At 42.5% G+C, this 16,201-nt stretch overlaps 1 protein-coding gene across 3 annotated transcripts in view; it reads right to left on the bottom strand.

Moving 5' to 3' along the window:
- LOC135197029 (uncharacterized) overlaps positions 1–16,201 on the bottom strand; it is a 63,710-nt gene that overhangs the window by 2,449 nt on the left and 45,060 nt on the right. For 2 of the 3 annotated variants that reach the window (XM_064223936.1, XM_064223938.1), the window contains exons 7-13: positions 5,904–6,020; positions 4,800–4,912; positions 3,536–3,663; positions 2,535–2,667; positions 963–1,270; positions 588–720; positions 110–268 (exon numbers count right to left, since the gene is read on the bottom strand). In XM_064223936.1, coding sequence (XP_064080006.1) covers positions 110–268; positions 588–720; positions 963–1,270; positions 2,535–2,667; positions 3,536–3,663; positions 4,800–4,912; positions 5,904–6,020 — 1,091 coding nt within the window. The remainder of the gene's footprint in view (positions 1–109; positions 269–587; positions 721–962; positions 1,271–2,534; positions 2,668–3,535; positions 3,664–4,799; positions 4,913–5,903; positions 6,021–16,201) is intronic. The other variant, XM_064223937.1, reaches the window with a different exon arrangement.

Below are 16,201 nucleotides of genomic sequence, written 5' to 3'. Positions count from 1 at the left end.
GCAATCCCTGCTTACGAGTGCTCATTTGTATCTAATACACTATTCATCACGACAGTACGTACAGATAGAAGTTATAACACTAAGAAAAGACAACTGGGATGATACTCACGTGGGACCATAGTTACACACGTATATTTTACACTTGAGTTTCCAAGATCGGCCTCGGAACACTTTCGTACAGTCGTGATAAGCTGCGCCACACCCTATCTCCTTGGTGTCTGCCCACACCAGCTGGGTGTAATGGCCTATAACAGCGTGGTTCATTACTCTGAAAATGAAATATATTTCGAGGAATTCAATGCTTCTAGAGAGAATAGAGAATATTATCATTACTGGATTTATATTTCATAGATTTCTAGTTTTTTCGTCGTTTGGGCCCCCAGCTACAAACACCCAGCAGTTATCTGACTTTGGTCGAACTTCTAAAGGACCATTCTATTTTCTTCATACAGTACTTCTCACTTTTTCATCAAGAAATAAAATCTAGGTTTTACCATAAAGCCTCCCTTCTTTCACCTTTAGAATATCTGCACATGCACCAAGCGTGTATTTTTGTAAAGATATTTGATGAATATCACTTTCCTTACCTAAAATCTTTCACCAGATAGTTGGGGACATACTTGACTTCCTCGTACCAGAGTCTGACGGCAGTTTCCCACACTGGCCCAGGATTGCTGCTACTCCATTCATAAAAGATGTTCTGACCAACATAGTAACTTCCTGATCCGCAATCAATCAGAGAACATGTGTTAAGTCATTTATATTATATGATTTATAGGCCTAAGCACGATTCTCTCTGAAACTATTCTGTTACGCTAACTCGTCTGCTTAGACTGAAAGGTAGTAATACTACTTTACTCTGGGATACTGAAACATTGCAAAAACTATTGCTAAATCAATTCAATTATTAAGAGACAGCAATGAAAGCATCTACCGACATAATCCAGCTTTGTACATCTTACTTGACAGAAGTTTTCGACATTCGTGACAGTCATGGTAATCAGGGCAGGCCGACGCCCAGGCCTGAGCAACCTGAGCCAGTTCTCCGTTCCAGGAGAGCTGTTGCATATCAGATGCAGAATACTGGGGTCCTGGAAGGCCTCCGGACTCCTCCCCTCGAGCTACTTTGGCTCTGTAGTCGTTGTGTGACTTGAGGATCTGCTGCTGATCAGTCACCGTCAAGCCTTGCTGGTATATGGCGCAGGTAGCGGGCGTGGGTTTGCACATGGTGTGCTCCTTGTTCAGGTGTACATAATCCGGGCAGCTCCAACTGATAATCCATCAAATAAAACAAATAATCAATGTTTACATGCTGAGATTTCAGGTTTGCTGGGCAATAATCAAAGAATGCACAGAATCATGGATAATGTTTTTTTTTTCAACAAAACCACGCTTTTTTTTATTTTGCAAGGCAATATGCTCGTTTCTTAAGCTTGTCTGCCCGGTCGAACTTTGCCCAATAGACTTTGTTCGATGTGACGTCATAAGGGGTGAAACTGCAGATAAGGTTCCAACTTTTCCCACCTCTGACGTCGCATCGAACAAAGTCTATCGGGCAAAGTTCGACAGTGTGGACAGGGCTTTATTTAGTGATGTACGGACACAACTTCAAAGTTTTGAGTGTTCATATGTTACAGTCAGGAAAGCTCTTAGGTGTGTTAACAGGACATAGTATGTATTAAATTTATGAAGCTTTCCCGGTAATTATTGACAAATGCTTTGAAAATTCGAGAGGGAAATTCATTACTAAAAGCAAGACAGCATCAGTTTGGAATAACATTTCTCCAACAAGATTTTTGATTGGGTAAAACATTATTTATTACGTTCAATCAATTATATTTACCGATACCGACTAATTCAAATGTAATAAATTAACTCTCAAGCAGTGTTTTGTTATATTTATGGGAACTGCCCAGTCAAACACTATTACCATTCCTCTAGTGCCTGTGTGCTTGTCTTGATATAGACACCACCCTACTAAAGAAGATTCAATTAGGAACATTCAACTTACAGATGGGATCACAAATTAAAATTGTGTTCAGAGAACTCGCCTTTACCACCCATAAGCTCCATCCACCTCGTATACGCATGGGTTGCCAGATGCCAGATTCCTTGCTTTACAATCTTTGTTTTTAACCAGTTTCCAGATGGCGCTAGAAGATTATCCTACTGTTAAGACGGAGGGTTTGATAGCTATGAAAAATACAAATTTATTGAAAAATTTGCAATTTTCCGCTCCTATTCTTTACGTACAGTAATATATAAAGTGTATTGTGTTTTAGGATGAAAAATCATACAGTACTGTACTGACTATATGAAGAGTACAGTAACCTACTTACAAACATAACTCGTTTGTCCGTAGGGAGGAGTCTGTAGTACCTTATGTCGCTGTTGATAACTAAACTGGCCCTACGCTACTGAGTCTCACGTTAAAAACGCCCAGTTTATATACTGTTCAAGAAACTAGTACAGTATACTGAAACAGACTGACGTCATGAAACCAATACAGGGAGATCCAAGAGACTCCTTCCTACCTTGGTTTTGCTATTAGTTTGGTCGAGGGGGTTGTGGTTGTAGTGGTTGTCGTGGTAGTGGAAGGAGTGGTGGCGGGAATCCTGGTCAAGTTGTAACTCCAATATCTCTGGTAGCTGGAGTGGCGAAATCCTTCTGGCAAGAGAACAATGAATCCAGAATTAGGAATATTAATTGAATTTTTCCGAAGACGAACGAAATCACGCTATTCTAATATATGGAACTGGAATATGAGAATTTTGACAATGGCCAAGCGCTGGGAACTATGAGGTCATTCATCGCTGAAATGGAAATTGGCAGTAAAGAAGGTGTTAAGTCTAACTAAAGGAAAAACTCGCAGCTGCACAAAGAAAGAATTGTTAGAATGTGGAAAGTAGGATGAAAGATAATATGAACGGAGGTACAGTTAAATGAATGAAAGGTTTTGAGATAGGAGTCGCAGGGATGCCACGAAGAACATCTCATAATGCCTAAAGTGCACTGCGTGAGGTGCACTGATGGCACTACCCCACTACGGGAATAGATTTGTTTTTGCTTGTTTATTTGTTGTTTTTACGTTGGATGGAACCAGTGGCCTTGCAGTGGTTATTCAGCAACCAACGGCTTTACGTGACTTCCGAACCACGTCGAGGGTTAACTTCTATCACCAGAAATACACATCTCTAACCCCCTTCAGTGGAATGCCCCAGACTCGACTTACGGCCATCGAGGTGGCAGGCCAAGTCCATGCCAATCACGCCACTGAGGCGTTGCTACGGGAATAGAAAATGTATGGCCAAATGATAACTCTGTGCTTTGGCTTTTAATGTACTATGAAAGAAAGCTTGAATAATAATAATAATAATAATAATAATAATAATAATAATAATAATAATAATAATAATAAAAATAATAATAATAATAATAAACGTAAAAGCTAACAAGGAAAAATTCTGCACAACATGATGGGAACTCGTAGCCCACCTTGTGGTGACCCAAGCGTCACAAAATTCTTGGACCTTACCCAGGGAAACAGTCTCCCAGGAGCAGATGACCCTGGCGGAGGAATTTCGGAAGGTGTTGAGGGCGACGTCGACCTTGGACGAGTGAGACGAGGTCAAGGTCAGGCTTGGACCCTCTCGGCCGCAGTATCTATAACACAATACAGTTGTTGGTATGAAATCTCCGAAAAAAAAAAATACTGGTTAGGACTTATCTGCTATTTTAACTCACAAGTTCAGAAATATATTTTTTTAATTAGTATACCCACTTACAATCTTGCTTACAGCAAAGAAAATGGGCTATTAAAAGTGTCTGGTGATACCAGCAAAATGCCCTTTTCTCTAAACAGACACAATGGATATTCAAAACAATGCTGAAATATAAAATGAGACGTCTCGCTATAAAGATTACTTTCAGACATGATCTGAATTTCTGAACATCTGTAAACATAACTTACCCTCACGACTACAACCCATGAACTAAACTGGACGAGTTCAATGCATTCAATTCATATTTGTCTCTTGATCTGAAGACATAAGGAACATCTTACCATGTTTGAAGGAGCCAGGGGTGACATAGGTCAGCTTAATCCATATCAACCAACTAACACACAATATGAGGGATATATATATATATATATGCTCAAATGGTGGGCTCCTATAACAGCTTACCGTAATGGCCACTTCGCTTCGTCACTGGTCACAAAAATAACCAAGAATAATAGTAAGGAAGCTGTTTGCTGTCTCCTCTCGTGGATGCCACCTGCAAAAAGTCTTCAACTATCCTGTAACATACTCGTTGCCGTAGTTAGACACTTTGATTGCGGCCTATTTAGCTTATTATTACCGTATACCTAATTTAACAGTGTTCTGCCATTGAAATAAACCCGGCAGAAATTTCTGGACGCTTTATTTCTCTCTCTCTCTCTCTCAAAACGAAAAATCACAGGCACAAACCTTCCCCATACTATCTTAACAACAATGATTAAACGCGAAACACGATATAGCAAATACACAAAACATCACAAACCCTTCCCATTGCCTCCAACGAACACAAACAACCTAACGAAACAACAACCAAAACAACCAGCCACTCTCTCTCTCTCTCTCTCTCTCTCTCTCTCTCTCTCTCTCTCTCTCTCTCTCTCTCTCTCTCTCTCTCTCCTACAAGCGACCCTCAAGAACGTTGACAAATGCAACCACTACATCGCTCCTCCATATAGGGGACCACAATGTGTCTCATAGAAATCTAAATAAAGATTAACAAGCCAGGATAACGTAGCATACCTGGTCCACTCTGCATCGTTGATGCGGATCGCAATGTGGTCTCTCCTGCACCTGGGCGATTTCCGGATGCGGAAGTGGATGCATTCCAGTTTCCAGGAAGTCTCCCCGGAGGTCTGGAAGGGTCACGATGAAGGCTTTGTTAAACAGGAATGGAATGGGACACAGAATTAAGGCCTAAGGCTGGGACCTATGAGGTCATTCAGTGATTTGAAAGATTTGAACGGTGTAACAGGAGGTTGCCCAAGTTGTACTGAAACAATCGTTAGGAGAGGGTGGATAGCAAGATGGAAGAGAATACAAACGAAGGTACAGTAAAAAAGAATGAAAGGGGTTGCAGATAGGGGCAGAAGGGATGCTGCAAAGAATTTTAGTAAAGCCTACAGTGCGCCGCGTGAGGTGCACTAGTGGCCCTAACACCCTACGGGAGCTTTTTCAAATAAACACACCTCCAATAATTGTAATTACAACGTTCATGAATATTATGTACATTGCAAGGTCTTTAACCCTCATTCTATTTCATTTTATAATTTAAAAAATTGTCAGAGAATATTAGTCTTTCATAATCTATCATTTTTCTTAAACCGCGAAAGTAGAGATAAGAGACTAATTAACAGAAACCGCCAAATCTACTTAGGATTTGATACTAAGACCAACATTACTGTTATAGTAGATTCACATCACCTTTGCGTTTGATATCTAGGCCAGTCCCTTACGACGCTCCTGATTGGTTGTTGATAAGCCAATCACAGGACTGGAAACTCTCTCGAGAGTTCACATAGGCTGGATGTACATTCCACCTCTCCTAAGGGATACGTCTTTTACCAGTATCCCTCAGAAAAAGTGGAACGTACATCCTGCCTATGTGAACTCTCGAGAGAGACTGAGAGAATTTCCAGCCCTGTGACTGGCTTATCAACAACAGCCAATCAGGAGCGTCGTAAGGGACTGGCCTAGACATCACATGCGCGGTTGATGTGAATCTATTATAGTACTTCTGCAGCTACGCGAGGCCAGCTAAAAATGGAACTGGAAGCAATGAAGGAAAGCGAATTCGGCATTCAGGGAGTAAGTGCTAATGAAACGAAGTTATTAGTTTTGTTTTACCTGGAAATTCCACAGACACGACCTCTTGCCGCCCATCTTCTTGGGGTACCCCGGACTGGCGAATCTTCCCTTCTCTGCTGTGATGGACCCACCGCAAGAACTTTGGAAAGCCGACACCTGAAAAGACAGAATAAGTCAAAAGGTCTGCGTTCGTTGCAAAAAATGATACCGCAACGAAAACTTGTGTAAAAAGACCGAAGGGCTACGGTCTTCCAGGCTATCAATAGTCAAAAACACACACACACACACACACACGCACAAATATTACTGACAGGACCCAAGACCTCACTGAAACTGGATGGTATCCAGCGGAGATATAATTACTTAGGATAAGATACAGCCTTTGAGCTGTCCAGGACAAACAGTCCTCATTGTTAAGTGTATCCGTAGAGAGCTTATTATAGTACCTTTTCCTGAATAATTATCTCTGCTAGATATACCATCCAGTTTCAGTGAGGTCCTGTTGGTCACTGTGTCAATGCACAGAATAGCTGTGCAATACTGAAGTTTATATAAGGGATTTTGACGTAAGGAAAAATCTATTTCTGGGCGATTGGCTCGTGTCGCCAGCGAAATATCCTTTAATCTATTATTTCTAGGGTAAATGTACTAACACATACCAGAGAATAAATAAATAAAGAAAAAGGTCAGTATAACTGACTCGCTCACTCTCCCAGAGAGTGTCGGTATGAACACTATGGCGAGTGAGACCACTACCACGAGCCAAATGCCAATAGAATTCTCCCACTACAAAATCCCCCAAGAGGAGAGCCGACCCACAGAGTGGGCAGCACCTACTACTACTACTCCATCCCATGCTGCCGACTGCTGCGCCTCTGGTGGCCATCCTGAAGTTAGCAGACAATCTTGGCGATGGGATGGGTAGGGCGGGATTTCGCTGGCGACACGAGCCAATCGCCCAGAAATAGATTTTTCCTTACGTCAAAATCCCTTTTCTGGGCTCAGCTCGTGTCGCTGCGCGAAATCGTACCAGAGAAATAGCACAAGATTGTAAAGAAATTTAACAAAATATAAAAAGGTCTCAAATAAAAGATAAAATAAAAATAAATCAATATAATTGCTAATAAAGATACATATACACAGTGATACAAAATAGAAATATTACTTAATTTTATACTTAATTCTAATAATATTTCTTAACTTAAGGTAATATACATATATACAGGAGAAATGTATCATATATGTACAAAAATGGTATCTGTGTAAAGCAATGTATCAAAACATTCTAAAGCAATTAACACAAAAGTTGAATAAAACAAACTCAACAATAATAAAATATAAAGGAATGTATATGACTTAATATACAAAACCCGTAATCAATATACAAAACCCGTAATCATTATAATAAGATGTATCTCCTAGCATAAAAATAAGGAGATGACATCCACGAGATCAATAACCATCATCAAATGTGAGTGTCCCTAGCAAAAAAATAAGGGACACCCACTACATCATCATAAAAGCAGCTAAGACACAAGGTGACCGTAAATGAACAAGGCAGGAATAGACGAACTGTTGGGTGAGGCAGGTAGAAAGGAGGACTGGATCTTCTACTAAGGATTAGTGAGAGTCAGGAGAAACTATGTTCCCCGCTGCTACTGCTGAAAATTTCAGAGCTTCCAAGGACTTTAAGTAATGACGTTTGAACACTGTCGGCGATTTCCAACCAGTATACTTTTTCAACTCATCGAAGTTCATATGTTGGAAATAGTTAATTGAGGTGGCTACTGCCCTGACATCATGTGCTTTTGGGAAAGAGTCAGGATTGGCTTGTTTAATGAAGTACAGGATTTGTTGCCTGATGCCTTTAATAGATAAAGTGCCACCTTTTTCTCTCTTAAAGAGAGGACCCGATGAGGATGAGGAGGTCCTAGATAGAAAGGCTCGTAAGGCTGAAACTGGGCAAAGAGATACATCTTGTGGAAGGGGTAGTACCTTCCATGGTTCCCACCTCATCAAAGGATCTTCATTCTTAGCTATAAAGCTACGTTCCGGAGAGAGTAGCACTTCCCCTGTGGGAAGGAACTGAATATGATCCGGATCTCTGGATAAAGCCGACAGTTCTGAAATTCTAGCTCCTGAGGCCAAGCTTAATAAAAACAGGGTTTTTCTTAAGAGCATTATAAATGAGCATGTGTCATTATTGGTTTCTGAAGCCAGCTTTAGAACATCGTTTAAGAACCATGACACTGACGTAGGCCTTACAGAAGGTCTAAGTCTAGCACACGCCTTGGGAATAGACGAGAAGTAGGAATCTGTCAAGTCTATGTTGAACCCAAATTGAAAAATCTTTTTCAAGGCTGACTTGTTTGTCGTAATTGTGCTAGCTGCTAAGCCTTTTTCAAATAAGGATCTGAAAAAGGATATAGCTGAATTGATTGTCATGATCCTAATATCTGATTCTTTCAGGAAGGTTGCTAACTTTTTGACAGCAGCATCATACTGTCTCAAAGTTGAATCTCTTTTATCGGATTCCAAGAAGAGAATATTCTGAGGGTCAATATTCGCATCCCTTTTTGCTGCAAACTTCATGAAATCCATAAAGTTAGGGTTTTGAGAATCCCTGAGGAAGCGAACACAGTCCTCGTTTGTACTGACTGGGAGAGCCTGGGATTGGGGATCCGAAGAGGGCGAAGACCCAGTTCTAGAATGAGAGGGTACCAATTGCTCTTCGGCCAGTCTGGGGCTACTAGAGCCACTTGACCCTTGAATGTCCTGAGTTTGTTTAACACTTTCATGAGAAGATTCACTGGAGGAAAGACATAAATCTTCTCCCAGTTGTTCCAGTCCAGAGCCAGGGCGTCCGTGGCATAGGCCAGAGGGTCCAGGTTGGGGGCCACATAACACGGGAGTTTGTGGTTCGCTTGAGATGCGAAGAGATCCACCTGTAGACCTGGAACTCTCTGAAGAATCCATTGGAACGAACTGTTGTCCAGTGACCATTCCGACTCTAGAGGTACTGATCGGGATAGAGCATCTGCTATGACGTTTCTCACTCCAGCTATATGAGTGGAGGAGAGATGCCAACTGAACTTGTCCGCCAGGAGAAGATGGCTACCATGACAGATTTAGATGACGTGACTTGGAGCCTCCTCTGTTTACACAATGTACTACCACTGCGCTGTCCAGGACTAGCTTTATGTGGAGTACTTTGGCGGACGTAACCTTTTTAGAGTCAAGAACACTGCCATTGCCTCCAGTACGTTTATATGGAACTGACGGAACTGAGGTGACCACGTTCCTTGGACCTTCTTGAACTGGGAATATCCTCCCCAACCGCTTAATGAAGCGTCTGTGTGGATGGTGAACCCTGGTGGAGGAAACTGAAGAGGCACTGACACCGACAAGTTCTTGACTTTCGTCCACGGCCGGAGTCGATTCTTTAGAATCAGAGGGACTGAGGACAATTTGTCCCCTGGACCTGACATTTGCTCGTGAGCGCCAGATTCTGGTTAGGTCTTTCAGTTTGGCTTTCATTAGGATGTTCGTCACTGATGCAAACTGGAGAGAACCCAGGATCCTTTCCTGAGATCTTCTTGACGCCAGTTTGTGACTCAGAAATTGCTTGACTGACTTCGCTATTTCCTTCCTCTTGGATGATGGAATCGACAGAGTTATGGGAGGATAGATTCCATTGAATGCCTAGCCACTGAAAGTTTGACTCTGGAGTGAGTCTTGACTTGGTCCTGTTTATCTTGAAGCCTAGATATTCCAGGAACTGAATCACTTTCAGTGTTGCTCTGTTGCATTCCTCGACTGTTGAAGCCCAGATCAACCAATCGTCGAGATACGCTACTACCATAATCCCAAAAGCAAAGGCCCCTTGCGAATCTGAGTTGTTGAACTAACTACTTCCGCCAGCTTCGTAAACACCCTGGGTGCTACGTTGAGCCCGAAAGGAACTACCTTGAAGGAGAATGTCTGGTCTCCTATCTTGAAGCCCAGATACGGATGGAAGTGTCTTGCAATAGGGATATGATAGTAAGCGTCTGTAAGATCGATAGAGGTGGTGACGGCCCCACGGGGAAGTAAGGTCCGTACCTGCGAGATCGTGAGCATCTTGAACTTGTCGCAGCGAATGGCTAAGTTTAAGCGGGACAAGTCTAAGATTACCCTTCTTTTTGTGAGCCACTTCTTTGGCACGCTGAACAAGCGTCCTTGAAATTTTAACCTTTTGACTCTCGCTATAGCTCCTTTCTGAAGGAGATCCTCCGCATACTCCGTCAGTTCCTTGGAAGGAAGTTGGCGGAAAGGTCTGGATGGAGGTGGGTTCGTTAACCAGCTCCAACCCAGGCCTTTTGACACAATGCTGTGAGCCCACTTGCTGAAGTTCCACCGGTGGCGAAAGTGAAACAGCCTCCCTCCTACCTGAAATTCCTCATTGGTTCTGGTAGCCTCCCCGGCCTCCTCTGAAATGTTTTTCCCCTATTTAAAGGGACCTCCCGATCCTCTCCCACGAAAGGATCGCTTACCTCTGCCTCCCTTACCCGAGCGGTCATACTTCTGTGATAAGCTTGACTCTCGAAGGATTGATTGTAAGCTGGAGAGAGGGCGTAAGAGGTGGAGGCTGAGGCTGAGGGAGATAACATAAATAGGCTGTGATTGAGCCTTTGAGGTGGAAGTTGGGGCTGTTGCACTAAGGGAACAGCCGGAACTTGCTGAGAAAAGCGTGGGCTGCTTTTTCTGATAGGGCTGGAAACGTTCTGGGTTTCCTTTGACCCTTACCTCTAGCTGCTTGATCTTGCCGCCTCTTGGCCGTAAGACCCCAACGGTCCTTAAGGCTCTGGTTCAACCTCGTAGCCTCTGATTGAACCTCCTTCACCATCGCTTCTGGGAAGAGGTCTGGCTCCCCAGATGCTCGACGCAAGTAACCTATTCGGCTCGTGCCGAATAGTTGCTTCTTGTAGGACATGCTTCCTACAATTCGTCCTAGCAGTGGCAAACTCAAACATATCTGACTGTACCGTTTGAGTCAGAGATTTGGTCATAAGTTTGAAGAGCGGTTCTGAGCCATAGGCTATGGTAGCCACCTCGGTCATAGCCATGGAATTAATAGATCTGGCTAACCGTGATTTGGCGTCAATTCAGCCTGAATAAGGCTATCTGGAAGCCTAGGTAACTTTTCACCAAACTGCTCCATAGCACAGTCCGGTTTGAGTTTGCCAGCTGAGAAGGTGTTAGGTAAGTCTTCCCACAATTCTCCGGCTGAAGGAAGTAACGGAGATGTAGGATCTGCTTCCTTCAGTTGAGGCATGGGGTCCCCCTCCCCCTTCTGGGCCGCTGGAATGGTAGACGTCGCGATCTTTGTCAGGAAAGGGAGCGGGGTTACTCTCATCCATCGTAAAGATCGTAAACGGACTCTTGAAAGGTTGGATTTTCGTATTGGAACAATCCATGTCCTCTAGACACCTGAGCCATTCTCTCTGAGCCTGGTCACGTGAATAGAGGACTGTCTCCTTTGGAACTTTATCATCCCGAGTCATGGCTGAGGCGGTGAGCCTTGCGTAGCCGATGAACGGAGGCTGAAGGTCTTCCGGGTAGAACTCGAAGTCCTCGATCCTCCGAGTTCCACATTCCGGGATAGAAATGAGTCCGTCTTGGAAGGGGCGTATGACGCTACTCTCCAAGGCGTTGCTTCATTGAGAACGGAGGTAGAGAGTCATACGGGGGAAGCTGGGCTCCACCTGTATTGAAAGGTGGAGGAGAGGCTAGAGGAGCTTGGCTCAGTCCGGCTATAATGCTGTCTTGGGAAGTAATCCTATCCGACAACCGAGAGATCATTTGTTCCATGCTACTTTTCAGAGACCCAACCAGGTCGCCCACCTGTTGTAACAGACCAGCATTGGAGTTCAAAGCCGGAGCTGCTGCGGAGGTGGAGGGGTGGCTCTGAATTGGAACCAAAGGTAGCGGAACTGACGACTCTGCCGGAGTGTGAGATCTCTCTCTGGAGGATTTACTCCTCGAGGACTTAGAGCCGGACCCAGAAGCTTTAGATCTCTCTGCTCCGGGATTCCTAGCGGAGACTTACGAGAGGAAGATGACGCCGAAGCCGTCTTCTTAGACGACGACGACGTCTTTGTCAAGGATTTCACTGCTTGACCCTTGACCTTGGGTCTAACTGAAGCGTCAGGAGGAGTATATAGTTCGTCACCGTAAGCCTTGGAAGGATGGAGAGGTTGCAGGAGTAGAAGAAACAGTTGCACCCAAGGGTATCCCTTGGGTGTCCACCTTACCTACCTCGACCAACAGGTCGTCTACACCTACCATAGGTTCTACATTGATATCCAACGTCGCGACTTCCGAGGAGATGTCCTGGCCTTGGTCAGTCAATGAGGCAGCCAGCTGTTGCTGGATAAAGGCGATAGTCGGGGCAGCCTCTACTGGATCGACGTATCCTGTCGCCTTGCCTCCGGGGAAGATTAGTACCACCAACCTTTTCTCCAGGATGTAGGGCATACCCTTGGCGGCGTTTTTCCCGAAACCGCCGACCCAGGCCCGCAGGGTTGCCAGTGCGGTATCCCTCACGGCCGGCGCCTGGAAGAGAGGGGTATTGATTAGATTTAAGAATAACTTAAAACTAAACTAACTTAAAGCATAACTTAAAATTATAGGGACTATAAGGCCCCTTGAATTTACCTTAAGTTAGTTGAGTGATTGATGTAAAACTTAAGCACTAAAACAGATGAGGACCAGCTACCGGAGATGGTATACTTACCCCGTCTAAAAGCTGGCTCACCAGATCGTAACATATGGTACACGTCTCATGGTACCAGACCTGGATGTCCCCGTGCGGAGTCGCGCATGGAGCATGGGACCGGCAAACTTCGTGTCCACATGGGTCCTGAAGTGTGGCGGCGCATCCTGGATGCTCACAGTTGGTGGTCTGTAAGTGGAAAGACACATGAGTATCTTAAAGAACATCACTTACAGGCTAAAGGACAGAAGAACTCCGAAGAATTTGCCGGAGCTCGGATTTGGGCTAGCCCCTCCCTTAATCGCCTGAATAGGCTATAAACCCCGGAGGTATCCGATGAAACATGAAGGGAGGGGGAATGGTTTAAGGTACTTAAGATAAACTTAATAGTTTAACATAATAGAACTTAAACCTAAAAGCTCGAACGTACCGGACTAAGTCCAGTGCGTGGCGGAGTGTATAACTCAGTGAAACGGAGAGGTTAGAAGGGACCGACTGTATGTTCCGGTCCACCCCGTGGGGTAGACTAGCACCTTTCCGCTGGATGCCAGGTCTCCGGTGGTAAAGGAGCCCTAGTAAGGTGGGAAAGAGCAAGGGGCATACAGACTCGGGCTAGTAACGGAGCGACGGAGTAGTAACGGAGGGGGGAAAGGCCAGTCCCCCCACCTTACCATCCGACGGACCGAGAAGCCGGAGAGGTCGAGTCCAGTCTGGGTCTGTCCCGTCCCTCTACCCCCTCCGCCTGGGGGGAGAGAGGGTGGGCAGGCAGGCTCGGGTATGCAGGAGGCGAGCATGGGCAGGCCTAACCACCCCCCCCGACCCTATGGAAGAGCGGGAGGGGGCAAGGTGACTGGACAGGCGTCTGGCTGCCTCGTGATCAAATAGTGACCACGGGGCGATAAGAACAACACTAAGCCTAGACCACAACCAACTGATCAGAGAGATGCTATCGGGAAGCAACCGAGCTGAAAGCGTAACATAAAGGCCCAATGGGCCATGACCTAGGCTAAGCGAGCCAGACGCCTAACTAACCTAACAATATCACATAAATATACAAATGAATAACAAAATGAAAGAAAGAAACAAAATAGTAGGAGAAAAAATCCAGGAGTGTACGACTAACCCGAAGGCAAGTCTACCACTCAAAGCTAGCCGAGGCCGATACTAAGAGCCGTGGCTAGGGTCTGGATGGAAGAGCCTACATAAGGTAAAAGACATGCATGCATGACAAAACCGTGTAGACCTTACCCTAAACAAAGCGGATAATAAAAATAGAGCGTACAAAAGCCAGGGGAAGTTCTGGGTATGGGCGACCCAGAACGGACCCACCACGAGGCAGAACCATGCTGCCATGCTTCCGACCTAGAGACCGTATTTATACCTAAAAAAACGGCAAATACGTGCTCAGGGCCGGAAAAACCAATTAGCAATAAACATTGAGTACTTAACTTAGCTGCTGCGATGGCTGCACGCTCCATGGTAATAAAATCCAAAGGAAAGGGCACAAAAACACAGAGAAGAAAATGGCACGTGTGTCTCGTGTGCGCTAACTGAAAAGGATGGCCACCAGAGGCGCAGCAGTCGGCAGCATGGGATGGAGTAGTAGTAGTAGGTGCTGCCCACTCTGTGGGTCGGCTCTCCTCTTGGGGGATTTTGTAGTGGGAGAATTCTATTGGCATTTGGCTCGTGGTAGTGGTCTCACTCGCCATAGTGTTCATACCGACACTCTCTGGGAGAGTGAGCGAGTCAGTTATACTGACCTTTTTCTTTATTTATTTATTCTCTGGTATGTGTTAGTACATTTACCCTAGAAATAATAGATTAAAGGATATTTCGCGCAGCGACACGAGCTGAGCCCAGAAATCTATCTACACATATAGATATATATCTATATTATATATATATATATATATATATATATATATAGATTATATAGATATATATATATATATATATATATACTATATGTATAATATATATATGTATATATGATATATATATATATATATATATATATATATATATATGATATATATATATATATATCTATCTATCTATCTATCTGATATATATACTATATATATATATTATATATATATATACTATATATATATATATATATATATATATATATATATATATATATATATATATACATACTATCTATATATTATATATATTATATAATATATATATATTATATCTATATATATAGTATTATATTATATATAATATATAATATATATATATATATATATATATATATATTATATATATATATATATATATATTGTGACGAAGTGCCAAGTATATGGTTACCATTAATTACTTGGGGGGAAAGTGGCCAAATATCTGGTTACTACACTTACCACTCATTAACTGATACCTCACAAAAGCCAGACACCTGAACCCTCATCACAGGTATTAAACGACTGAATACTCTAAAGGCAACAGTGATCCCTTAACAACTTACCAGTATTGCAGAAAATCAGACTAAGTTCATCAAAACAGGTGTGAGGTAATCTTGTAAGTAATTAAATTATTAAATTAATGAAAGGGCATCACTCCATCAACAACTTTAAAAGTCTAAGTATTTCCCTGATTTCAGAAGTCTAAGTACTTCCCTGGTTCTAAGTCACTTCAAGTAAATGAAGGAAAACAGATCAATTACCACTCTATGTTTCTACCTAACAAAGTAAAGTTTAATTAATTCTTGAATCAAATTAAGTAAAATTAAATCAAAATTCATTTATCACAAAATTCAAGAACATTAATTCAATCAAAATTCAAAAGTGTTAGGCAATAATTGAAATTTGGAAACTAATTCACAAGTGCTAAACAATAATTAAATTTGAAAAGAATTCTAAGTAAATGCAAATTAATTCACAAGTGTTAAATTTAATTAAATATGCAATGATTAAGCAATGAAAATAACTAAGTTAATTAAATTGTGAATGCAAGTGAAAATACAGAAAAATGTGGAAAATATCACAATTTCAAAAAGTATTAATCACACAAAATATAAAATAAAAAGGCACACTTCAATAAGAAAATGAACAAATGCACAAAAATGAAACAAACACAAAACACAAAAATTTGTAATGTGTAAAAGTGTAAATCTTTTCACTCAAAACATTGTAACCATCAGTTTTTACCAAACCTTCGTAACCATCTGTTATTAGTTATTAGTTAACCACTGTTCCTATCCGTTATTAGTTGCAACTAATAAAAATATAACACACTACCTTTTTGGTATACCAACTTCTTTCTTTCTTGCTGCAGCTTGTTTTACACTTTCACAAAACCAGGCGCCGTTACGAAACAATGTTTGTTCAGATTCCACAAAAAACACTAAATAATACTAAATAAACTCTAAGAAATATCAAATCTGAAATTTACAAATTACGAGTGACCATTCAAATAAGTACGAAATCGTTATGTTACTTTTAAAATCAAAAGTGCTATGAGAGAGAGAGAGAGAGAGAGAGAGAGAGAGAGAGAGAGAGAGAGAGAGATAGATGTGAACGCCTCGAGTATCTGAGTTCTAATGAAATTCTCTTCCTTATGGAAGCTGGACAGTGGA

Source organism: Macrobrachium nipponense, chromosome 18, assembly GCF_015104395.2.
Source record: "Macrobrachium nipponense isolate FS-2020 chromosome 18, ASM1510439v2, whole genome shotgun sequence".
NCBI classification, from domain to species: Eukaryota; Metazoa; Arthropoda; class Malacostraca; order Decapoda; family Palaemonidae; genus Macrobrachium; species Macrobrachium nipponense.
This window is presented reverse-complemented; position numbering and strand designations above follow the sequence as displayed.